The sequence below is a fragment of the Natrix helvetica genome (assembly GCF_964273705.1).
Source record: "Natrix helvetica genome assembly, chromosome: Z".
NCBI lineage: Eukaryota > Metazoa > Chordata > Lepidosauria > Squamata > Natricidae > Natrix > Natrix helvetica.
In genome coordinates, this window is record NC_138554.1 from 39,048,503 (window position 1) to 39,075,620 (window position 27,118).

Genomic DNA, 27,118 nt, shown 5'->3' on the forward strand with positions numbered 1-27,118 from the left:
AGAAAGTAGTGGCATTGCTTAGGCATACTAACCTGTGTCCATGCTATCTGCACTGGTATGTTTTGAACCGCTCAAAGCTTCTGGCTATTTTTTTAAGAGCAGCCCCAGGTAGAACCCATTGCAATAGCACAACTGGGAGGCGGCAAAGGCAAGGGTGATCGCTAATAGGATTCCCCAATCCAGGAACAGATATAATTGGCATCCAAGATGAAGTTCTTGACCATAGTCATCACTTGCACTTTGAGGAGGAGCTGAAAACAGGAAAATCCCCAAATTGCACACTGGTTCTGAGCAGGGAGCCCAGCAGACCTTCTTTCCAGAGATAGACATGTTTCCAGGTCCAGGACAAACACACACATGCGTGCGCGCACACACACATGCACACACCCTCTCATTCTCTCCCCCCCTCCTTCCTATAATTGGGTATCATCAACATTCTGTTCCTGATGATACTACATTCCATGCCAAGGGATAACCTCTTCCATGGTTTCAGGTTAAGGAAAAGGGGAGAAAGTCCTGAGGTACCCCCAAAAATTAAGAATCTAGGATTAGATCACTTCCCCATCCCAATGTCAACTAGAACTGCCTGAAGGAGGAGAATCATTGCAATATTGCTTCTCTTACTCGCAGCTTCCTAACCAGTCCAGAAGGAAACCATGCTCAATGGTATAAAAAGCTGCTGAGAGATCAAGGATGGCCAGGATGGATGCATTCCCTTCACAATCCTGATTCCCTCCAAAGGCCATCATTTAAGTGTAACTAATGCTGTCTTTATGACCTGGTCTGAATGCAGGTTAAAAAGGATCCAGATGATCTGCTTCCCCCCAGGATCCTTTGAACCATCTTAAAAGGGAAGGTTGGGGACAGGATGCAAATCGTCATGTTAGATCCAGCAACCAATTCTTGAGGAGGCGGCAGACTATGTATGAGCTTGATGTTGATTTCCAAGAATTCACTCTGGCATTGTAAATACTAGTTATTTTCTTATTCAGGGATAGTCAACCATATATTTAACACACAAACTTAAGTGTTTAAAGCCACATAAAAATATTCAATTTCAAAGAGTTGACGGATTCTTGGAATATGAAGTGGAAAGCTCCCACTATGGTGCAATAGTTGCCTCTGGATAAACCATCGAATTGGAAGCATCCTGGGGCAAAACCTTTGGTTCCATATACAATGTCCCATCTCAGGTCACCATTTTAAAACTGATGCAACATAATCCTGAAAGCCCCAACAAGTCATCACAAACTCTTACCTTGCTAAGCATTAGATTTTCTTCATCATCTGATTTTTGTATAATTTTTGCATATATAGCAGAAACTGATTTCTGCTAAGCAAAGCAGCACCATCTTCCCTCTTAATTTGCAGTAAATACCATTGACTCCCATTGACCCTACTGTTTTTCTCAAAAAATAAAAATCCTAGATGGGTTACAGGGCAGAACTCAGTTTGAAAATGTGCTGCCCTGCCCAGAAAAGGAAGAAAAGAAAGCAAGAACTGTAAACAAGTGGAACCATATATATTATAGGAAGGGAGAATCAAAAGAGTTGAAAGTAACTTTTTGGTAAATTAATGATTTGCAGGGTTCTCCATGGGGCAAATCAAGAAAGCCTAGACCAAGAAAGTCTCAATAGCAATCTAATCGAAGACACCCCCCCACACACACATATTTTATACATGGGCAGAGCTTTGATTAAGTGGGCATGGGCCCCATCTTGACATTTTAAAAAATCCCCTCCCTGGACATGTCTGATGAGTTTAAATTTTAGACATTTTGACACTAGGCATCAAATGGCTTTACTCACCTTCCGATTATTGATGGTTAGGAATTTCAAATGCCATTTTATTTCTCTTATTTCTCCAACTTTTTGAGCTTTATAGTTATAATTTCCAGCCTTGGCAAATTCTATTTTGTTTTCTTGGATATTTTTACCCTATTTATACAGTAATTGTAATTACATCATGTAGTTCATGTCATATAGCAACAATTATATGTAAGCCTTAAACAGGAATGCTAGGTGATGAGGTGCATTATTATTGCATTTTCTTTTTAATTGCATTTTCTTTTAGGAAATATTTTGAGTTTGGTTACCACCTAAAATTTGGTGCCCCTGTTTATAAATAACTATGTCATTGTATAAATCCACTCAACTCAATATTTTTCAATCTCAGCAACTTTAAGATGTATTGACCTCAACTCCTGGAATTCCCCAGCCAGTATGTTTGAAGTTAAATTTCACACTTTTTTAAATTGCTGAGGTTGAGAAATGCTGCTTCAGCACCTAGTAATCATTTTGCAGGAGCATCCACAATATGTTCTTTAAACTTTTTTATACACCTAGGCAAGAAAATCTACACAACATACAGACCACCCCACTCATCATTCTAACAATTTTCTGTAAGATCAGCAATTTCAGATCTGGATTTTTGTTAGAATAGTGTCATAATAGTGACATTTTTATGCCTCTATCTGATTTGGGAGAAAATAAAACAAACAAACGAACAAATAAGTGGACAATGTATCATTTGAGTGGAAGTTTTAGATGCACCCCAAAGATTACTGTTATAGTGGGCAACAAGGGGTCAAGCCTGTATGTGTGAGCAGGTGGATATATTCAAACACTAGCAGCTGAATGGCTGGCTGGTTCTTAGCTACCTTCATTCTCCTATCCAGATGCCCCTAATCACAATGTTCACCCTCAATGGAAGGGGCAGGAGAGCACACTTCTGAAGAAGTCCTGCCAGCAGCTTCCAACCATCACTTTCCTTTTCCAAGATAACCTATGTGAGGGTCATTCTAGGAAATAAAGGGATGCTAGAGGGCTAGCCCCCATTTTTTTTTTTTTTAGCAATTCACCAACTTCTCTATTTTTGTTGTTTTTATTGATGCTATTATTTGAGAAAAGGACTGATGCAGGGAAACTAGCAAGAGTCCAGAAAAATATCTTTGACACAGACTAACCTATCCCACAGCATCCATAAAACAAATGCAAAGCCACATCCCTATCCAAAGTATCTTGGTCTAGGCCAGGGGTGGGTTCCTGCTGGCATTACTACCAGTTCCTCATGCGTGCGCATTTGCATCTAAAATGCTAATGCGTGCATTAGAAAAGGGCAAAAAAAATACATTTTTACAATGAAGATTGTTTTGTGCATTTGCAGAACAGAAAATCAAGACCCCAACCCCTGATGATAGAAGCGGTTCAGGTGAGTGTCGGGCCAAGTTACTACCTATTTGGCCGAACTGGTCCAAACTGGCAGGAACCCATCTCTAGTCTTAGGTAGTGTTTTATACTTACTCTTGATTTGATACTGGAAAACGAGAAGTGTTTTTCATATAACTCCTGGAATTCTACAGAAGAAAACACAATTTTAAAAAAAAGTGACTGTGATGCCACAGTAGCCTGGGAGAACAGCCGAAACACCTTATAATACTTACTACCTTGCATCAGTTTTAGCCATTTTGTTTTCATGGCCACTTCAAGACTGCCGACTGCCTGAACCAGTTCCTGCAGTTTTCTTGTCAAGATTTAGAAGTGGTTTGCCATGCTTCCTGTTTTTCAGGCCTATGGAGTGTGAAGATTACCCAGCTGGTTTTGTCTCTGAAGAAGGAGTAGAACACTTCCCCCCCCCTCCAGATTTCTAACCTGATGCCTTAACCACTAGGCCAAACTTTCTCTCTCCTTTGCAAATAGCACCCATTTAAGTAAGAAGGATTTTCATTTGCATTTCTATTGACTATTGATACAATAATCCCTTTCAGTTTGTCCTTGCTGTGAAACAATTAATTTATTTTGGATTGTTGTGAAATGCTATCCCAAAGAGCTGTGTGTTCAATGGGAATTGGATGTATTCTTATAGATACATGGGATAATTGTACTGAGTGATTCACCAGAACTTTAACATACTAACACCTTAACATATTGTTTCCATCCTTGTATGAATTGCAATCCATGACCAAAAGTCTTCTCTTAGAAAGATTCTTACTGGTTCCCCATAGAGATTTCTTTTTGAGGGTGGGGCTTTCAGGATTTTGGGTAACAGTTAAGTTACCCATTGAAGAATGGAAGATCTGACTACTGATTTTCAATGATTTTGTTTTAAAGTAAATCAGCTTTAAAAAGAAGAAAAACACATTAGCAAAGAAGGATCAAGCGTAAGTGTTTAAATCAGATATGGAATGTCCTAGACATAGAAGAAAGACTAAAATTGGGCTGTGTTTATACAATACATCATTTCACAAATTGGTCAATCACATTTTAGTTTAGTGTGGCGTCCCAAATCAGAAAATTGGATCAAACAAGTAAACCGTATTTAAAGTAACCATTGGGAAGTATGTCATGCAAACACTGCCTTGAAGTTCCAGCGTATCCAAATCTGTGATAACAAAATCTCTAGTTCTCGTATGAGAAACAAAGACATAATATTTTTTCCTCTTTTTCCCTAAGACAAAAGTTGCAGCTGGGCCATCTGCCTTCCTCTCAGTCTGTGGGAGGCTTGTTGACATTAAGGAGATGCTGCTTGACTCTGGGAAGCAATTTTAATTCCTGCAAAGAAATTTAGGCTGGCAGCATTTTACCCTAACAAGACTAAGGAGGAGGGGAGTAAGTTCCAAGGTGACATGGAGGATGCAAACCCTGTACCTCCCTTGCTGCTAATAACAGAGTAAGAACATTTTCCTCCTACATAAGAACTTCAGAACTTGGCTGTCCCTACCTTTCCTCCTTCCCCCATCCCAAATGATGGCATTCTCAAGTGCTAGAAGGGAAATTACGGTGCTGATGAGGTTAGAAGAAATCTATTTTTATTGTTTGGGTATGTAGAGATGAAACAACTTTTAATCAAAGTCCTAGGCTCAACTTATTTTCTAGTTTCGGTGTGATTGCTTTTAGAACGGGAGAATTTAATGCTTCTTCAGCTTGCACCAATTTTACAACTTTATTGTTCCATCCCCTAATTCAAGGGTCAGCAACCTGCGGCTCTGGAGCCGCACGTGACTCTTTCATCCCTCTGCTGCAGCTCCCTGTCACTGGTCAGCTCCACAACTGATAGGGCTTTAGGACAGGTAGAGGAAAAAGGATGCTGTGCTAGGAGGAGACTCTATGGTGGGGGAACTGGACTTCTGGTCAGCAGAGGAAAAAGGATGCTGCACTAGGAGGAGACTCTATGGTGGGGGGGACTGGACTTCTGGTCAGCAGAGGAAAAAGGACGCTGCACTAGGAGGAGACTCTATGGTGGGGGAACCGGACTTCTGGTCAGCTCCAGAATTGAATGGTGAGCTTCCGTTTAGGACGTTTGTGGCTCTTTGAGTGTTTAAGGCTGCCAACACCTGCCCTAATAGATCAAAAGCAGCGTGAAGACATTTCATCCAGTTTCAGAATCTTAAGAGCAAAGGAGTCACTGAATCACTGCTCTGCCCTCCCAATTTTAATTGTGGGCATGTGTCTGGAACTATTGCAAAATGATCTGTGCTTATGATGTGATTCCGCAAAGCCATCAATACAATACAATATAATAGCAGAGTTGGAAGGGACCTTGGAGGTCTTTTAGTCCAAGCCCCTGCCTAGGCAGGAAACTCTATACCATTTCAGACAAATGGCTATCCAACATCTTCTTAAAGACTTCCAGTGTCACACTTCCTCTTGAAAGGCCTGCTAGGACATGCTTACTCTTCCTGTCCAGAAGTTAGATGGTGAGGTGAAGCAAATATTCTTGCAAATTGATAAACAGGTTGCCCACAAGTTCTACTCAGCCACAGTATTTCAAAGAAAAGATTAGTTTTACTTCGGTTTCAAAGACCTCCTCAGATGAACCAGAAATAAATTGGTTCAGCTGCCAAACAGAGATCACAGCATGAGGTTACAGTCTGTCTTTTATCTCTGTGTTGTTACTGTTCAGACAGGGGTGGGTGGAAGAAGCAAACTGGGTGAGTACAGTGGCACAGAGAGAAAAGACTCTATATTTTGCCCTCTTTTAAAACTTGTTTTTAGTTTTATGTATTAAACTTGCCATATTGCTGACTCCCATTGTTTCACTTTTGAGAATATTCTTAGATCTCTGTAGTTTGTAACATGGCACCCTCCAGATAGTTGGGAATGATGGAAATTGATGTTTCACTCATATTGAGCAGAGTTCCTCAACTTTGGCAACTTTAAGATGTATGGACGTCTGAATTTTTGAATTCCACACATCTTAAAGTTGCCAATATTAAGAAACACTGCTATGTAGCGGATACCAGGTTGGGAAAGGCTTCTGTTATGCTACTAAGAGCCTTCAAATTCTTAAATTCTACTGGTAAAACATGGAAGGCCGGACCTTTGAAACCATGGGGAAGAATGCACTTGCCTGCCAATCCTTTTCGCACTGCTTCCTATCATAAGTTGCCTTTCTATCTCGGAGTCTTTTAAGAATTGCCTGGTTCTCCAGAGAAGTCCTTACAAGTTCTATATTCTGCTTCTGTCGGAACACACTGCAAAACCACAAAAAGCTTGTGTAAGATGTGAGGATTAACACTGTAGTTCTTCAAAGTGGTTAAATTGACCCCCAAGGTTTGATGGGACTAATTATTATATATTTCATTGCAGTCAGCCAGATATTCAATACAATACAATACAATACAATACAATAATACAATACAATACAATAATACAATACAATACAATAGTAGAGCTGGAAGGGACCTTGGAGGTCTTCTAATCCAACCCCCTGCCTAGGCAGGAAACCCTATACCATTTCAGGCAAATGGCTATTCAACATCTTCTTAAAGACTTCCAGTGTTGGGGCATTCACAACTTCTGGAGGCAAGCTGTTCCACTGATTAATTGCCCTCACTGTCAGGAAATTTCTCCTCAGTTCTAAGTTGCTTCTCTCCTTGATTAGTTTCCACCCATTGCTTCTTGTTCTACCCTCAGGTGCCTTGGAAAATAGTTTGACTCCCTCTTCTTTGTGGCAACCCCTGAGATATTGGAACACTGCTATCATGTCTCCCCTAGTCCTTCTTTCTCTTAAGCTAAACATACCCAGTTCCTGCAACCGTTCTTCATATGTTTTAGTCTCCAGTCCCCTAATCATCTTTGTTGCTCTTCTCTGCACTCTTTCTAGAGTCTCCACATCTTTTTTACATCGTGGCGACCAGAACTGAATGCAGTATTCCAAGTGTGGCCTCACAAAGGCATTATAAAGCGGCATCAATACTTCACGTGATCTTGATTCTATCCCTCTGTTGATGCAGCCTAGGACTGCATTGGCTTTTTTGGCAGCTGCTGCACACTGCTGGCTCATATTTAAATAGTTGTCCACTAGGACTCCAAGATTCAGACTGGATTTGGCATTTTTATCCACCCACTGAGTCCTTCCCAAGGGCCTGGGATACGCAGAAATTAACATTTGATGGTTTTAGAAGTGTCATTGTAGAATGTAAGCAGTGCTGCCTTTTGCAATTGACCAGTGATGATTTTGTCAATGTTAATAGTTCAAGTGGTGTGCCAGTTGTTTTGGGATTTTATCTAAGGTGCCTATTACTATATATAAGAAATAACTACATCTCTACAGAAATAGAGCACAACAATGATGAGAACAATCTTGAATGCATTTGGGTCAATATTAAACGTTGTGGGGGAAATGACATTGCTATAGGTCTATACTACAGGCCACCCAACCAAGCAGAGGAAGTAGATGAACTTTTTGTTAGTCAGCTAACTAAGGTATGTAGGAAGCATACCACAATAGCAATGGGAGATTTTAACTACCCTGACATCAACTGGGAAACAAACTCTGCACCAAGTGGAAGATCCAACAGGTTCCTAACAAACCTAGCAGACAACTTTGTTTTCCAAAAAGTAGAGAAGGGAACAAGGGGATCAGCCATATTGGACTTAATTCTCACTAACAGAGAGGAAATGATAGAAGGTGTTGAAGCCATAGGAACCCTCGGGGCAAGTGACCATGCAATATTGGAATTCAACATTATCCAAACACAAGTAGTAGAACAAAGTCAAACTAGAGTCTTGGACTTTAAGAAAGCTAATTTCAATAAACTTAGAGAGAGCTTGGGAAAAATTCCATGGATGAGAATCCTCAAGGGGAAAACAACTCAAGAAGCTTGGGAAATTTTGAAAAATGAGATTACAAAAGCCCAGTCTAGCACAATACCAATGAAGAAGAAAAATAACAGCTCCCAAAAGAAACCAGCATGGCTGCATAAAGAACTATCTGACAAACTGAAAGACAAAAAAGGTAAGTATAACAAGTGGAAGAAGGGGGACATAACTAAGGCAGAATATCAGCAAATAGCCCGAGCCTGTAAAGATGAAGTGAGGAAAGCTAAGGCTCACAATGAAGAAAGGCTTGCCACAAAAGTAAAAATTAACAAAAAAAGCTTCTTCCAACATGTTAAAAACAAGAAAAAAGTTAAGGAAACAATTGGTCCATTGCTAGGAGAAAGTGGCAAGAAGGTGACAAGCAACAGGGAGAAAGCAGAACTATTTAACTCATGTTTTGCATCTGTCTTTACACAAAGGGATAAAACAGTCCAACCTATCAAAAGCAGCACCACAAAAATCAGATTAGGAACACAAATTGAAATAGGGAAGAAAATGGTAAGTGAGCACCTATCTACCCTAGACGAGTTCAAATCACCAGGACCGGATGGATTACACCCCAGGGTTCTGAAGGAACTAGCAGACGAGATCTCAGAACCACTGAATTATATCTTTCAGAGATCCTGGAACACCGGGGAACTACCAGAGGACTGGAAAAGAGCTGATGTGGTTCCCATCTTCAAAAAAGGGAAAAAAATAGATCCAGGAAACTACAGATCTATCAGCCTGACCTCAATACCAGGAAAGATTCTGGAAAAAATAATCAAGCAACGAATTTGCGAACACCTAGAAGCAAACAAAGTAATATCCAAAAGCCAACATGGATTTGTTAAAAACAGATCATGCCAGACTAATCTTATTGCATTCTTTGATAATGTGCCGTTGATATAGTTTACTTGGACTTCAGTAAGGCTTTTGATAAGGTAGACAATAACCTACTACTAGATAAAGTAGAAAAAAGTGGGTTGGACAGCATCACCACCAGATGGATTCGTAACTGGCTGACCAACCGCACTCAACGGGTAGTCCTCAATGGAACTGCATCTACATGGAGGGAAGTATGCAGTGGAGTACCCCAAGGCTCTGTTTTAGGCCCAGTACTCTTCAACATCTTCATCAATGATTTGGATGAGGGAATAAATGGGGAACTCATCAAATTTGCAGATGACACCAAGCTGGCAGGAATAGCCAACACTCCAGAAGATAGGCTTAAGATACAGAAGGATCTTGACAAACTTGAACATTGGGCACTATCTAATAAAATGAAATTCAATGGTGAAAAGAGTAAGGTTCTACATTTAGGCAACAAAAATGGAATGCACAGGTACAGTATAGGTGGTACCTTGCTCAGTAGTAGTAACTGTGAAAGGGATCTTGGAGTCCTAGTGGACAACCATTTAAATATGAGCCAGCAGTGTGCAGCAGCTCCCAAAAAAGCCAACGCAGTCCTAGGCTGCATCAACAGAGGGATAGAATCAAGATCACGTGAAGTGTTGATGCCGCTTTATAATGCCTTGGTGAGGCCACACTTGGAATACTGCATTCAGTTCTGGTTGCCACGATGTAAAAAAGATGTGGAGACTCTAGAAAGAGTGCAGAGAAGAGCAACAAAGATGATTAGGGGACTGGAGACTAAAACATATGAGGAACGGTTGCAGGAACTGGGTATGTCTAGTTTAATAGAAAGAAGGACTAGGGGAGACATGATAGCATTGTTCCAATATCTCAGGGGTTGCCACAAAGAAGAGGGAGTCAAACTATTTTCCAAGGCACCTGAGGGTAGAACAAGAAGCAATGGGTGGAAACTAATCAAGGAAAGAAGCAACTTAGAACTGAGGAGAAATTTCCTGACAGTTAGAACAATTAATCAGTGGAACAGCTTGCCTCCAGAAGTTGTGAATGCCCCAACCCTGGAAGTCTTTAAGAAGATGTTGGATAGCCATTTGCCTGAAACGGTATAGGGTTTCCTGCCTAGGCAGGGGGTTGGACTAGAAGGCCTCCAAGGTCCCTTCCAACTCTACTATTGTATTGTATTGTATTGATAGTACCTTGGTTTTCTTTTGCCACAATCATTCTATTTCTTTTTGCAGGTTTTTGAATTTTGTTATTTTCTCTAGTTCCTTCTCTTTTACTCTGTCATCTCCAAGTGCTGCCACATTCATTATCAGACTTCTTTGTCTTTCTTACTGACAATTGTTAACTCTGGGGTATTTTGTGGGAGATATCTGTTTAAATTATGAAATCCCAGAGCAATTTTGCTTCTTCATTTTCTATTACTTCCTCAATTTTATAGTCCCATCAGTTCTTGCTAGCAGGCAAATGGTATTTCTTCCAATGCTCTATTGTTGTTACTTTGTCATGCTGTTGTCTATAGTCAGTCTATGTGATCTTGCAGCAGCTAACTAAGTGGTTCCCTGTATCTTTCTCTGCAGAGGTAGCACTTGTTGTCTGTTGCTGTCAGTGCTGTCAGTATGCATTTGTTAAGGCTTGGTCTTGTGCAGCCAGGATTAGCTTCTATATCTTTTTTTTTTTCATTTTTCCTGCTTTCTAGCCATTGTGAGCTCTATTATCTGCTTTGGCTATTAGTTTTTTTAATATATATATATATACTGGTCATATAATACTTTGTCTGTCTCCCTATGTCTCTTTCTTGTTCTTCATTTGGCTTTCTTGTAGGCCAGTTTGGTCCCTCCTTTAGTCAGTAAGCCTATTTGGTAAATTAGAGTCAATGCAACTTCTTCATGTCCTTCAGATATTCTTCCAATGTCCTTTTGTCTTCTTCAAAACCTGACGTTGCAACATTCCATGCCCACCTATTTTCCTTGGTAAGTAGAGTCTGTCAATGTCATTGTAAGGATTAAGGTAGGATTCATTATCATTATTTTTCTGGTCTTCCTATCCAAGGCTTTTAATTCTGAGCTGGTCCACTATTCCAGCTGTGTATTTAATGACTGGAATTGATCAGTTGTTAATTGCCTAGATGGTGTTTCCTCCACTGAATTTGTACTTTAAGATCTTTTTCACTCTCTTGATGTATTCATTTCTAATGTTTTCTCTTGACTTCAGTGTGCTTAATGTTGTTAATTTGAAAGATGTGCTGGTATTTGCAGTGATCATCTTCGTCCAGATTCTTGATGTTATTTCCGTTGGGCATCTTGATTCCTTCAATTTTCACTATTTCCCCCCACTTAATGCTGTGGCACATTTGTCCAGTTCAAATCCCACTGCATTATCTTAACTGTATATACCCGTGATGGAAAACCTATGGCATGTGTGCCCAAAGTGGCACATGGAGCCATGCCATCTGGCACACATGGCATCGCCCGTTCCTCTTCTGGGGTTCTGGAGCACATGCACACGCATGCATGATGATCAGCTTGCCTTCGTGCATGCGGCAGTGCAGGAAATTGGTCTTCTGTGTGAGCATGCACGCCGGCTAGCAGACCGTTGTGCATGCATGTGCGCCAATAACTGGAAGACTAGCTAGTCGGTGCACATGCCGCAAACCAGAAGTTAATTTTCCAGTGCACCCTGGGCAGCTCCTCTTCCGGGTTGTGGCCCGCTGAGTGCACACACTCCCTTTTCGGCACTCAGTGCCAAAAAGGTTCACCATCACTGGTATATAATGACGGTGTGATTCAATGATTCTGTTTCAGATGGTGTTTTTCCATACAGCTTGTGGTCATCTATTTATAGGAGTTGGGATAGCCTGGCAGATATTTTTGGTGCTTGATAGCCGTGGCCTGACTTGTTCAGTATTGTTGACAGAGGAATCAATGCAACAAATATATATATAGTAGTGAGTCTCCTTGAAAGATTTCTGTCTTGATAGTAACCTCCCCCTTTCTATCACATTGACCAGTGCCATTGATCTTTGCTTTTGATATTGCTACTGAATCCTGTTATTTCTAGGCATTTGATTATCTCTATCCAAGAAGTATAATCAAGCCATGCTACTTTGATCTTTTTTCTCTTACAGTTTTCCAAAAATCATCTTATCAATTAGGAGTTGCTCTTTCATTCCTCTGCTGTTTGGGTGGTTCCTATTCTGTTAAGGTGGAAATAACTTGTTTTCAACTACAGATGATATTGGAATGTAGGAGCTCCCACACCAGTTAGCAGTTTGAAGGTTGTTGATAAGCAGGTAATCAATCTATAGTTGCCTGGTGCTCCTTTTGCTGGTTCTTTTATTTCCAGGTAGGTTTTGCCAGATGTTAGCCATTCTTCAATTTCACCTCCTTGCAGTATGTTGTTAAATTACTTGGCAATGAATGAGTATAGACTAGTCAAATGTTTCAACCAAAATGCATATAGTTCATATTCACCTGGTACTCACAAATTCCTGATCTTCCTTCCTCTTTTCTCTAACATTTATAATAATAATAATAATAATAATAAATTTATTTCTAAGCCGCACCCTCTCCCGAAGGACTCGGGGCGGCGTACAATAAAACACATAAAAACGAAAAAGACAATACACACAAAGAATAAACAAACACGTGTACATGGAGGAGGTATGAAGATAAAAAGACAAATTAAAAACATAATTTAAAATCCCCTTATAAAAGTCTAAAAGTCACCAAAAATTAAAAAACCCGTCAGGAGCAGTGTGCGCGGACTATGGTTGAGCCAGGCCAGCTACTTGAAATAGGTGCGTCTTGAGCTTTATCCGGAAGGCGCGGAGGTCGGAGGTAATCCTAATATCCAGGGGAAGGTCATTCCACAGGGCTGGGCCCGCGACAGAGAAGGCTCTACTCCTAGACGCCGCCCCCCGACATTGTTTATGCTATTATTACAGTTTATGCTATTATTACAGTTTTTTTTCATTTCAGCTTCATTTTTATTCTTATCTATTTCCTTTAACTAACTGTTCTTGTTGTATTTCTATGAGTTATCCCATATCTGTGCCCAGAACTGCACTGTTTCTTCCTTGTCAGGAATTGACTGATCCACTGCAGTCTCTCCATGGATGGATTAGTAAACACCTTTCTGATTGGATTGATATTGGATACTCTGTTTCTTCCTTGTCAGGAATTGACTGATCCACTGCAGTCTCTCCATGGATGGATTAGTAAACACCTTTCTGATTGGATTGATATTGGATACTCTGTGTATTATTTGCAGTTTGAGTTTTGTACTCGCTGTTATTCTTGACTAGTAACATTTGCTGCTTTATTATTTCCAGCGCTTCCTTGATCTTCTTCATTTCTAGGTGATATTTCGTAATCAAATCTTTTTGGTTTTCTTGTTTTTCGGCTTCTTTTTCCCCCCATCTGTTCCCCCCTTGCTTGTTTGTGATCTCAGCTTCTTGATCTCATTTTCCAGCCTGATCTTCCCTTTTGGTGTGTCCCTATTTGGGGTTTTTCTTCTTCTTCATTGATTATTATTATTATAGTTTGTTGCACAGTCAGCTAGACGAGTAGCCTGTATTAAATCATTTTCATATAATAACTGTTGAAATTTTGTGAAGGTGTTGATCAGCTGAAGAATTTTGGGATCCCTGATTTAGAGATTTCCTCTGCTAAAATGGAAACGTTGGCTGATTGTGTTTAAGTAGTATATTTTCTTACCATTTGAGCAAAGAAAGCAACAAACATTTCCTACATTTCGTCTGATTTTTTTTATACTTTAAAATTTACATTTGACTGTTTTTTCTTTCTTAATTTTTGAAAAATATTGCTGATGACAATATAGGTCGTTTTCACTTAACAACTGCTCATTCAGTAACCTTTGAACTTACAATAGCACTGAATAATGGGTATTTATGACTGTTTGTACCATGTTTCCCTGAAAATAAGACAGGGTCTTATTTTCTTTTGACTCCTGAAATAAGCGCTTGACCTTATTTTCAGGGAGGTCTTATTATTTTTGAGGTGTAGGAGACGGCAAGCATGGTCACCTCATGACTGCTGCTGTGTTGCAATATTTTCGGGGAGGGCTTATTTTAGCACATGTGCTCAAAAGCCCGATTGGACTTATTATCTGGGGAGGTCTTATTTTCAGGGAAACAGGGTAGTAGTTGTGACTCTTGCAATATTCCTGTAGTCCTGTGTTTATGATCTTAGTGCTTGGCAACTGCCTCAAAAGCATGGTGTTGGAGAACAATCCTGGGATCGCCATTTGCAAACTTCATGGCGATTTCCCAACAAGCGAAGTCAATAGGAAGCTGCAGAAAGTAGCAAATACTGATCATGTAATGTCACACTTAGTGATGTCCCAGGATTTGCTTATCAATAGCAACGGAAAGTTTTGTTGCTAAGTAGTGAAGTCATGTGCTTTAAAACTGTGTTGCTTAGTGATGGAGATTCCAAGTCCAATTACCACCTTTAAATGAAGACTACCTAGATGAAACAGAATATCACCTCAAGTGAGGAAATGTCAAATAGTTCCCTGACTCATTCCTTTCTTTCTTTTGTAAAAAAAAATGATTTTAAAACATTTAATGAGAACTGTTTCTTATTTATTTCTACATGAAAGGAAAAAACAAGAAAGTAAAAAAGTACATAGTGGATGGAAGATAAAATATTTGCGAATAAACAGAGATTTTAAAATTGTGTTTTAAAATGCATTTCATTCAATATTTAGTTGAATATATAAAACTCATTACTGTACTGAACATTTTAAGAAATAATTATAAAATTAGTATAAAATAATTATACTAATCTAATACCACTTTTTCTCATTATAAATGAACACAATCTTGTAAAAAAGAAACAAAAAGGGAGAGGAAAAAATAAAAATAAAATTAAAAATAATGTTAAGTATGAGTAGAAGAGTATTGAGTTATAAATTCAGTTGTATACAACATCAAAATATTTATAAACAATTAAGATTGCTTTTGGTTTCTATCTTTACCTCACAGTTCCCTCACTTAAAAATAATTCATTATTTAAATTTGCCTTATTATGTAGCATTGATATGTAGGGTAGCCATTCTTGCATACATTTAGTTAGACTTTGGATGTATTGACTGTTAATTTTGCCATTGCTGAGCATTTCCCAACTTGGTTTCTGATCTGAAATTGTTGGCAAAGGTTCTCATTTCCAAAGTTGGATGCATAATTATTATTTTTTTTAAATGTGATTATACCCACACACAAACACTTTCCCCATCAGGATCACAAATGTGTGTCTATAAGATAAAAGGTGTCTTGTGACTGGAATTGTTCTAGAACTAAACAAACCTCCCCCCCCCATTTCTTTTCCTGACATTCCTCATTCCTTATGCATTTCTGTTGCATTGTCTGACAACATATTATGCTGCTTGATTTATCTTCAAAAACTCTTCATGCCTATTCAATTCTACATCCTCAGTCTCTCTTCCTCCTTCCTTTTCTCTCTTTCTTGCTTTCTACATTTCTTTCTGAATCTCATCCCGAACCCTCTAGTTTCCCTCTGCTAGGATTTTATGACCACAGTTGTCAGACTTTGGTGAACCTTTGGGGGTCCTGAAAACTAAGGCTCATGTCACTTCCTTTAGAATAGGGGTGGGCAGCCTGTGGCTCCAGGTCTAAAACAATCTCACTTTTTCCTTTCATTGTGACTATGTAGGGCTATGATAAAGTTCCACATGCATAGTTTAACCCTTTGGGAATGATAGAATGTTTTGCTTGGACAGAGTTACAGCAGTTTGATTGCCCTTGCTTCAGTTGATTAATATCGCTCATCACTGATAGCAAAATAGAAGAACATTCTAAGCGTTTTGATTGACTGGCAAATAACTAATGGATAAAATCACAAAACTGCATCTTGCTTAATTTGGCTATGTCATGCAAGGGAATTTACTGGACACAGGCTATTGAAGAACACCGTGGCAGGACACCATCAAAGCTGACACAAAGCCAGAGCATAGAAAAACTTAAAGAAGTAGTGCAAATGGGGAGAGACTTGGCCCATAGAACTGACTGAATGGATATCATCATCATCATCATCATCATCATCATCATCATCATCATCATCATCATCATGTGTTTGACATGGGCCCACATACAACAGAAGCACTTCTGCTGGGATCTAGCAATGATTGCTCAAGCATACCTGGTCACCCTAACCAGAGGTGGATTGCTGCTGGTTCACCCCAGATCACCCCGCCCACCCTCCTGGACACTTCTGCACATGCCCAAAAGCATCTTGTGATCGCGCATGTGCGTGCCCACAAGCAAACCGGTAGTAAATTAAATTGCAACCCACTACTGACCCTAACAGTTGCCTATGAAATGTGCAATGGGGAAGTGGAATAAAACTTAAACATCATGGCTTTGTGTCAAACTAAGTAGAAAAAGGGTGTTCTGGAGTGCAGAAAGGATCAGTATAAGACTACTTCAGGCTTGGACTGGGGGTAACATAGAACAGTGTTGTATGATTAAAGAGGAAATCCAGCATTATCAGACTAGTTTGGTGCTGAACTTCAATAGAAGTGACCAAAAGGCTTCCATCTACTGGTGAACTTTGATGGATGAAGATTAGCAGCCCCAAATAGTTCTTTTGTTTTTAGGAAGAAACTATGAACATTGTAGCATAATCCAATTTAAAAGCCAAACAAATTTGTCTAATCCATGTAATGCAGCATCTTTCAACTTTGATAACTTTAAGATGGTGGACTTCAACTTCAAGAATTCTCCAGGTCATGCCAGCTGGAGAATTCTGGAAGTTGAAGTCCACTTATCTTAAAGTTGCAAAGGTTCAAAAAATATTGCTGTAATGAAATTGTTTGCTATGGTGCCACAAGCTGTCTGTTATTACTCTACTACTACAGCTCTTGCCCAAACCCAATGAAATGTGAAAGGTTTCCAGCCTCAATGTGATGGAATAATCAAGATGGAACGGCCAGGATGGAAACTGCAATTGTGCAATCAGAACTTCATCTGTTTTTCTTTTCTTTTGTATTTTCTTTTGCATTTGTCAGCATTAGAAAGGGGCAGGGTTTCAATTGTGTAGATGCAGCTGCCCTCTTGACTTTTTTGACTCCCCTCCTCTTCCAGATGCCCCTATGTTTTTCAGGCACTCAGGAGAATTGCTTTCCAACATAACCTTGTACCGGACTATAAGACCTGCTTGACAGGTACCTTAAATCCTGCAATGGTAGCTGCTGCATTAAAACATTGGTAGGTCGATCCTGCTCACCTTTTTTGTTGGTACTCATTCCAGCAATCAACCATACCCGAACCACGATATATATTAGCTAGACGTATACACAGGGACTTATTTTCTTGTTCAAGCTGCCCATTCCTCCGCTGGGCATCCTGTGGAAAGAGAGGTCAATTGGTTGAAACTCTGTTTTTTGTTTCTTTTGTGACCTGGAGCATTTTTTTTACACCAGTTTTTATATATATATATAATTATATAATTTAAATTTATTAGCCGCTCCCTTTCCAGACAGGACTCGGGGCGGCGTACAATGGAGTATATAAAACATAAAACATGTATACAAACACATAAACATACATATATACAGGACATACATGCACGGAGGAGGTAACAAATTACATCACATTGGACAATTAAAAGTCACCATTAAAATACCCCAATTGTAAAAACACAATTTAAAATTTAAAAATTTAAAAGAACTGTCAGGAGGAGTAAGAAAAATTTACGGTTGAGGCAGGCCAGATAATTGAAAGAGGTGGGTCTTCAACTGTACACGGAAGGAGCGGAGATCGGAAGTAGTCCTGATGTCACGGGGGAGGTCATTCCATAGGGCTGGGCCCATCACAGAGAAGGCTCTGCTCCTGGGTGTCGCCCCCCGACACTGTTTGGCGGACGGCACCCAAAGAAGTCCCTCTCTGTGTGAGCGGATTGGTCGTAGGGATGTATGGGGCAGGATGCGATCCTGCATGTAACTAGGTCCTGTGCCATGAAGCGCTTTAAAGATCATAATCAAAACCTTGAAACGCACTCAGTAGACTACAGGAAGCCAGTGCAGCTCGCGCAGGAGAGGTGTTACAGGGGAGTATCTAGTCCTCCCCATAATCACCCGCGCGGCCGCGTTCTGGACCAACTGCAGTCTCCGAGTGCATCTCAAGGGAAGCCCCATGTAGAGAGCATTGCAGTAGTCCAGGCGAGACGTCACTAGCGCATGGGTGACTGTGCGTAGGGCATCCCGGTCCAATAAGGGGCGCAATTGGCGCATCAGGCGAACCTGATGGAACGCCCCCCTTGCCACGGCTGTTACATGGTCATCCATGGACAGCCGGGCATCTAGGAGGACGCCCAAATTGCGCACCTGTTCCATGGGGGCCAGTTGCACGCCCCCAATGGCCAGAGATGGAAGCAACTGGTTGAACCGGGAGGCCGGAAGCCACAGCCACTCCGTCTTGGAAGGGTTGAGTTTTAGTCGGTTGTCATCCATCCAGACCCGTACGGCCTCCAAACACCGGGACATCATTTCGACATGTCAGTTTTTCCAATCATTCTCCTTTAGTTTGATGGGAAGATCAAACTTAGGATCTTTCTCCCCAAAAAATACAAGGCAAAGGGTATGGCTTTCTATATTTCCCTTAATGAGTCATGGTGGCACAGTGGTTAGAGTGCTGTATTGCAGATTACTTCTGCTGACTTGCCAACTTCCAGCAGTTTGGCAGATTGAATCTCACCAGGCTCAAGGTTGACTCAACCTTCCATCCTTCCGAGGTGGGTAAAATGAGGACCCAGATTATTGGGGGCAATAGGCTGACTCTGTAAATCGCTTGGTGAGGGTTTTAAAGCACTATGAAGGGGTATACAAATCTAAGTGCTAAGTGTTAAGGGCTATAAATAACAAGAGGATTGGAGCTAATTTTTTAAAATTAAATGCAAACTTCTAAATCTCTTTTCCCAATTTAACTGGGATCTTGGTACTAAGAAGGGTTAATATTTCTACCCCCTCAAATACTTTTAATTAATATTCCCCTATATCCCCTATTTCTATTTTTGCTGCAAAGAAGAATTGCAGCTCTCTCTTGCTCATTCTCTTACATCCAGGCTGCAAACATCCAGGTGATTTCTAGACAGCAGCTAACTACTACAAAAACACTAATTCCTTGCTGCCACCTAGTGATCTTTTGGATTTGTACTGAAACAGACAGACCAACAAATAGAAGTGTAATTGTACCAACTGGTTATTTTGATTTCTGAATCAATACAAATAATGATGCAGTAACAAGAACAAAAGTAATTCATTTTATTTCATTTAAACTACTTCAAAAAGCTGTATACCCAAAAAAAAAAAATGATACAAGCAAAATAATAATAAAGAAAAAACAATTAAAAACCAGAGAAAATGAAAGGGCCAAATGGGAAAAGGCAGCCACTATGAATCATGAAAAAGAAAAAAGCTAATGTATCATAATACAATGAAATTGACATTTTTAATTTGTTTCACTTGTTACTTTTCTGTGATATTGCAATAGTATTATATTTACATGAATTATTAAAATTCAATTTTCCAATGATGAGTGGAAATATGTAGAATCCCAGGTCTCTCTCAAACCCATTAACCCCAAAATCATACAGCTTTGTCTTCCCCAATCTGATAGAGTCCAGTTATGAATATTCATGGCAGCTTTCTAACACATCCGGAGGGCAACCACTTGGTAGGGTTCCTACAAATTTAATCATAACTAAGAAGAGAAAGAAAATTACATGGATCCCTTGAGTTAGGCCAAGGGAAGGTCATGTGATGCTCTCAGAAGACTGAAAGTATCATCAGCCTTCACCAACTTGATCAGAGATCAGTAATGATTGAAGTAGAAGTGTAGAGCTTTCAGAAAACTCTTGTACATTTTTTCCTTCTCTATGACTTTGGATGTTGCTATCTTTTCTTCTCTTATACTTCATGCATGTAATAATTTCATTTACAAATTTGGGCTATCATTCTGCTCCCATTGGAGAGAATGTTTTGTAAAATCCTAGAAAGAGAAATAATCTAAAGAGATTTTTTTTCTCCCAATTTAATATCTTAATCACTTTGCTTCCTTTCCGAGGATCATTTGGATTCGCTGCCCTATTTTGTTCCATAATCTTGTGGCTTGTGAACAACTTCTGAACAAAAGGGAGCATTTGATTAGCCTTACCAGAAGAGTATAAATCTAAATAATAAGCTTTTTCAGTTTATTAAAAAGAAAAATGTTCCTATTTTTAAATCACAGTTCTAAACAATACTTTTTTTTAAGTGATGATTTATTTTTAGGATGAGTATATTTGATATTGCTTCTGTAATAAGAAATCCAGAAATAATTGTATCTTGAGAAAAGTTGGAGGTGTCTCCAATATTGTCAAGCTCTTGGGGTCTGGTTTACTTCTAAATAAATATGGATCAAATTGGGATGGAAAATTTTGAATTCTGACCTAACCCTAGATGAAGATTATCTGTCTTGGTCCTTGGCTATGATTTGCTAAACATGGTTTTATGAGGAAACGACAATATCTAGTTATCTTGAAGAACATAACATTTTTTAGAGTTTCAGATAGAAGTGGCCACCTCTGCTAGTTTGAAATGGAGGCTTTCTGCAAATAAATAATAATAATAATAATAACTTTTGAAATTTCAAGTTGTTTACAAGTCTTCTCATAGACATGTAGGTAGGGTACCAGTCTTTATTGCCATCTAATGGTCATCTGGATATTTGTATCTCATATATGGTGGCTTTATGCTAGGCCAAATGGACATCTTCTTAGTTCCGCTGATTATACAACAACCCCACTTTATAGGAGGTAACAAATGAAAATTAGAACAAGCATGTATTGCTATCTAACAATCTTCATGTTTTCCCCCCTTTTCTAAGAAAAACAGCTTCAGTCTAGAAGTATTGTGGGGAGAATTTTTCCACACTGCTGATTCCTTGACTCTCAGCACTTGCTGCTATGGATTTTAAGCCTATGCTTGTATTGTAAGACCAAATTTAGAATTTACTCCAAAGAAACAGATTCTTGATTTAAGATGTTCCACTATTATTCTATAACAATAAAATATTAGACTGAAAAATCTGAATTGCCTCAATGGTTATATTCTCAGTAAATATTAGATAGTATCCTTTTAAAATCTATTTGGGGGAAGTGGAAACATGTTTTTCAAGAAAAGTCAATAAAGCCTAAGTATCTGGAATAAGGAATGCAGAGAAAAATTAAGGATTCTGTAAGCTGCCTCATTTTTGTAGAGCAGAAAGGAAAAGGAAGTGAGAAACACCAATATTTAAGTATGAGTGATCCTCTAGGTAGCACCCATAACAAAAGGAGGTTCCCTTACCTGAATCTTAGAGAGCTTGAAATAATGATGAATCTGTGCATCTGGACAACTATTATCTACCTTGCTCCTGGCTGGACAAAGCAGATAAAAGAAACATTGGCATCTCTACTAGATAGACCACACCAGAAAATCAACTCTGCAAGAAGACTAGAGATGCACTTCATTAAGATAAGGTAAAGGTAAATGTTCCCCTCATACATATGTGCTAGTCATTCCTAGTCACTCTAGGGGGCGGTGCTCATCTCTGTTTCAAAACCGAAGGGCCAGCGCTGTTCAAAGACGTCTCCATGGTCATGTGGCCAGCATGACTAAATGCCGAAGGTGCACGGAACGTTGTCACCTTCCCACAAAAGGTGGATCTATTTTTCTACTTGCATTTTTACATGCTTTCGAACTGCTAGGTGAGCAGAAGCTGGGACATGTAAGAGGAGCTCACTCCGTTACACGGCACTAGGGATTCAAACTGCCGACCTTTCTGATCGACAACCTCAGCATCTTAGCTACTGAGCCACCACATCCCATCTACAGGCTACAATAATAGAATCTTGAAAGTTTGTTTGTGCTATCCTTCACCCTATTTTCCCTGAGACACTGCCAAATATTGTCTTTTTTCCAGAATGTAAATGATGTTTAAGCCTTTTTTGTCTTGGTGATAGTTCTTGTATATTTCATCAAGACCATCTCCCTTACTCTCTACAAATACAGGTGAAACTCGAAAAAATAGAATACCGTGCAAAAGTTCATTTATTTCAGTAAAGCAACTTAAAAGGTGAAACTAATATATGAGATAGACTCATTACATGCAAAGTAAGATAGTTCAAGCTGTGATTTGTCATAATTGTGATGATTATGGTGTACAGCTCATGAAAACCCCAAATCCACAATCTCAGAAAATTAGAATATACATGCAATCAATAAAACAAGGATTGTACATACATAGAACAATATCGGACCTCTGAAAAGTATAAGCATAGATATGTACTCAGTACTTGGTTTGGGCCCCTTTTGCAGCAATTACTGCCTCAATGCAGCGTGGCATGGAAGCTATCAGCCTGTGGCACTGCTGAGGTGTTATAGAAGACCAGGATGCTTCAATAGCAGCCTTCAGCTCTTTTGCATTGTTTGGTCTCATGTCTCTCATCTTTCTCTTGGCAATGCCCCAAAGATTCTCTATGGGGTTCAGGTCAGGCAAATTTGCTGGCCAATCAAGCACAGTAATCCCACGGTCATTGAAGCAGGTTTTGGTGCTTTTGGCAGTGTGGGCAGGTGCCAAGTCCTGCTGGAAAATGAAGTTAGCATCCCCATAAAGCTCGTCTGTGGAAGGAAGCATGAAGTGCTCCAAAATCTCCTGGTAGATGGCTGCATTGACCCTGGACTTAATGAAGCACAGTGGACTAACACCAGCAGATGACATGGCTCCCCAAATCAACACAGACTGTGGAAGCTTCCCACTGGACTTCAAGCATCTTGCAGTGTACGCTTCTCCATTCTTCCTCCATACTCTGGGTCCTTGGTTTCCAAATGAGATGCAAAAGTTGCTCTCATCAGAAAAGAGGACTTTGGACCACTGACCAACAGACCAGGTCTGTTTTTCTTTAGCCCAGGTAAGACGCTTCTGATGTTGTTTGTTGTTCAGGAGCAACTTGACAAGAGGAATACGACATTTGAAGCCCATGTCCAGAATCCGTCTGTGTGTGGTGGCAGCTCTTGATGCACTGACTCCAGCCTCAGTCCACTCCTTGTGAAAGTCCCCAACACTTTTGAATGGCCTTTTCCTGACAATCCTCTCCAGGCTGCGGTCATCCCTGCTACTTGTGCACCTTTTTCTTCCACACTTTTCCCTTCCACATAACTTTCTATTAATGTGTTTTGATCCAGCACTTTGGGAACATCCAACTTCTTTTGCAATTATCTTTTGAGGCTTTCCCTCCTTATGGAGGGTGTCAATGATGGTTTTCTGCACAACTGTGGGGTCAGCAGCCTTTCCCATGATTGTGATTCCCACTGAACCAGACTGAGACCATTTAAAGGCCCAGGAACCCTTTGCAGGTGTTATGGCTTAATTAGCTGATTAGAGTGGGATATTGAGCCTAGAATATTGCACATTTTCACAATATTCTAATTTTCTGAGATTGTGGATTTGGGGTTTTCATGAGCTGTACGACATAATCATCACAATTATGACAAATCACGGCTTGAACTATCTTGTTTTGCATGTAATGAGTCTATCTCATATATTAGTTTCACCTTTTAAGTTGCATTACTGAAATAAATGAACTTTTGCATGATATTCTAATTTTTCGAGTTTTACCTGTATAGCATCCTCCATTCAAGCTGGTAATATTTCCAGCTACCAGACCCAAAGGGAAGGATAGTATAGTCTAAGATTAGAGATTGATAGAGTGAAAAAATTTGCAATATCTTGCCTTCCAAGAACAGGTTGGAAAGCTCTGCCAATCTGCAAAGCATCAGCTTGGTGAAGTCACCTGCCCCATGGTAAGCTTCAAGGTGAAGAGTTGTTCAATCTATGAATAGTCTTGTGTCTAAATATCAGGGTACCCATGGGTATTCTGGATATGGTAGATAGAACAGGATGGGGTTTGAATGGGCGACACTCTGATCTGTGACAATTGGACTGAAAATTACCATCTGATATTGTTTTTAGATAATACTTCTTAGTGATACAGAATATTTTCTATTTCTGATCTGCCACTCAGATTGTACTTCTGACTTTATACTGTATGTATCTGAATTTATAGCAATGCACCATTGCTATTTTTGGATGATTTCATATGAATTCTACCTGAAATCATTGAATACCATGTGATAATAATATCTTTTCATCAGTTGCAGCACAAGCATTTTTGTTGCTTTTTGGGATTTAATTCCGATGATCCACCTGTGGGGAATTGCCTCAAAGGTTATATTTTTGGCTGATTTCCCATCCTGAGTATTCTGCTTATGTGTGGAACATTTCCCAGAATTCTAAGCAAGACTGAGGGATTCTGGGAGAGGAAGTCCACGTATTTGAATTATCGCGTAATTGTGGGTAAGTCCTTCTTAACTACTATAGTCTGACTCATTTGCATTTCTGTGATACCAGACGAAGGTTTACTATATCAAGCAACCTCATGGCTAACTTAATTATGGTTTTGTCAGTTAACCAAATGTTTTAGGTTTGCATGACAAAGCAAATCTAAGACTTGTTCAAACAACATACAAATTAAAGTATAGTTAAGCTATTATTATTCTGCATGATTCCATATGGTGTGGAAACATTGTGAGTATGAGCCTCGCAAGCTAATTATGATTAACATATGCAAGAACTATATGAACAGAATCAGGAGTAGGTTGCTCCCGGCATTACCGCCGGTTCTCTGCACACGCATGTGCAGTTGCCAAAAAATAGTTCTGCGCATGTACAGAACATTAAAAAAGCATTGAAAAACATGCCGGCAACAGCATGGGCAACCGGGGAACTGATTTAGGGGTGTAGCCAGCCAGCCGTCCCTACCCAGTTGCAAATAGGCCATGGCCCAATAATGGGCCACAACCCGGGGCGGTGGTGGTGGAGTTGGGGACCCCTGCAATAGAACACTAAGCAATGAAATATTAGGAAATCCACCCAATGGAAAGGTATGCAATACAGTTATCCTCAATTTACAGCCATTTGTTTGGGTATATTTGAAGTTACAATGGCTCTAAAAAAATGCTTTATGACCAGTCCTTACAATTATGACTGTCACAGCATCTCCATGGTCATATGATTAAAGTTTGGACACTTTGACACCTGGCATGTATTTTCAATACTCGCAGCGTCCTGGAGTTATGTGATCGCCATCTGTGACCTTCCCAGCCAGTTTCTGACAAGCAAAGAAAATGGGGGAACCATGATTCATTTAATCACTGCATTCAGTCCCTGAACCACCATGGCAAAAAGATTGTAAAATTAGGCATGACTAACCTAACAACCATCTTGCTTAACAGCAGAAATCATGTTCCCTCTTGTAGTTGTAAGTCAAGGACGATCAGTAGTGATTTATTCAAAACCCTTCTTTTACAGTCTGTTTTGTTCTATCTTTGACAAGATATATAGATTCCAACACAGTTGGTCTAAATGGAATAGGCTTTTTGAAAATTATAATTATTTAATTGAACAGTAATCATTTGAGAACTGTAGGAAATAGGGAAAGATAGGCTGTGGATATGGAATATCTTACCAGACATTCAACAATTGTTGAATATCCAACAATGGTTTAGATGCCTAAAGACACATTTGATCCAGCTGCTGTTTGCATAGAGCTTAATGTGATTGTTTTTCTGAAGTTTTGGACTGCTACCGTGATTTTAAAATATAGTTCCTTTAGTGCTTTCTGATATTTTAATTTTGTGCTGCAAACCCCTTTGAACAGTAGACCTCAAGTCTAAGTATAAATAAAATCTAATCGCAATAGGACAGCCATGCTTGAGGTGAGCAGCTATCAGGAGGGGATGGAACTGTAGTAATGGGGGAGAGAAGCAACTGCAAAGGGAAGTAACTACTTGGGGAAGCATAAGAAATAATCAGGGGGTGGATGAAGATTTTTGCAATTATTAGAACAAAGTTGATGTTGATGAATAGATGGCAAGAGTAGGTTAGCTTTTCTTCGTCTAGTAGAAAAAAATTCCTTCCTCCCACATACATCACCTTTCTATCATGTCATCTAAACTAGCTTTAAATTATACACATTTTTGGGGGCTCCACTTTTTTCTTGCTCTGTTCTACTTTTAGTAAACCTTCTACCAGGCTAAGTTCTAAATTCTGTCAAACAACCTCAAGAATCATAGTTTGCATAAGGCACTAAGGGGTAATAAGTCTATTTGCATGTCACACTAAGCTGAAATAAAATAGGCTGGATTATGGTGCACTTTAGTAGGCAATCACTTCTGGGCAACTGCTTGTCTTTTGAACAATGATCCTTGTAGCTTATTTAGAATGAATGGGACCAAAAATGCTAGGTTACATTAAAAAGGAAGTTCATAGAAGTTTAAGACCCACATTTTGCCCCTTAAAGCTCTAGCCTACATGGTTTCAGACCAGGGGTGGGTTGATGCCGGCAGTACAGCTGGTTCACTGTGCACTCACTTTGCATCCGTGCGCGCGCACACAGTTGCCTATAAATTGTTCTGCATATGCACAGAACATTAAAAAAGGACTAAAAAAACATGCCATAACTGGTATGGGCAACCAGGGAACCGGTTCAGGGGAGTGGCCAGCCTGCCGTCCCTACTGGTTTGGCGACTCAGTCGCAATTTCCACTACTGGTTTGCCTGAACCGGTGCGAACCGGTAACAACCCACCTCTGTTTCAGACCCATCCACTTTCAAAATGTGGCCCTTGATTTGCTTTAAAGTAGACAAATAAAATCTGATTCAAAATAAGCACAGACACTGTTACCTGGGTCACTTTCCTGAGTCTTTCATTCAGTGCAGTTTCTAACAAGCTCTTGCTGATTGCTTGTAACCCCCTCCCTCCCATTTCTCATTTGTGCCAGTTGGTCTGTCAAAGGCTGATATATTATCAATCTATGATTCTTCGCGCTGAACACAGCCCCAAACGGAAAGCCCTAGGACTGACTTCAGTCCGTTCTGTGGATTTTTACACTAAGCAAATGAAGGATTGGAAGAAGCCTACCCAATTCTATTTTGCCTCGAAAAGTGAATTCTCCTGTACGGGATTTATTCCTCCCCAAGTTGAATCTCTGCCTGGAACTGGCAACAACCACAGGGAATGTGACGACTTCTAAGCTGCTCAT

General features: G+C 39.8%; 1 protein-coding gene across 1 annotated transcript; it reads right to left on the minus strand.

The window, feature by feature from the left end:
- Window positions 1-161: 161 nt before the first annotated feature.
- On the minus strand, window positions 162-27,118 carry CFAP97D1 (CFAP97 domain containing 1; the record flags this gene model as incomplete). Its single annotated transcript, XM_081970625.1, has 5 exons — window positions 162-251; window positions 6,349-6,472; window positions 17,225-17,343; window positions 21,324-21,394; window positions 26,998-27,118. 5 exons carry the CDS (start codon window positions 27,116-27,118, stop codon window positions 162-164), a joined length of 525 nt encoding a protein of 174 aa, XP_081826751.1.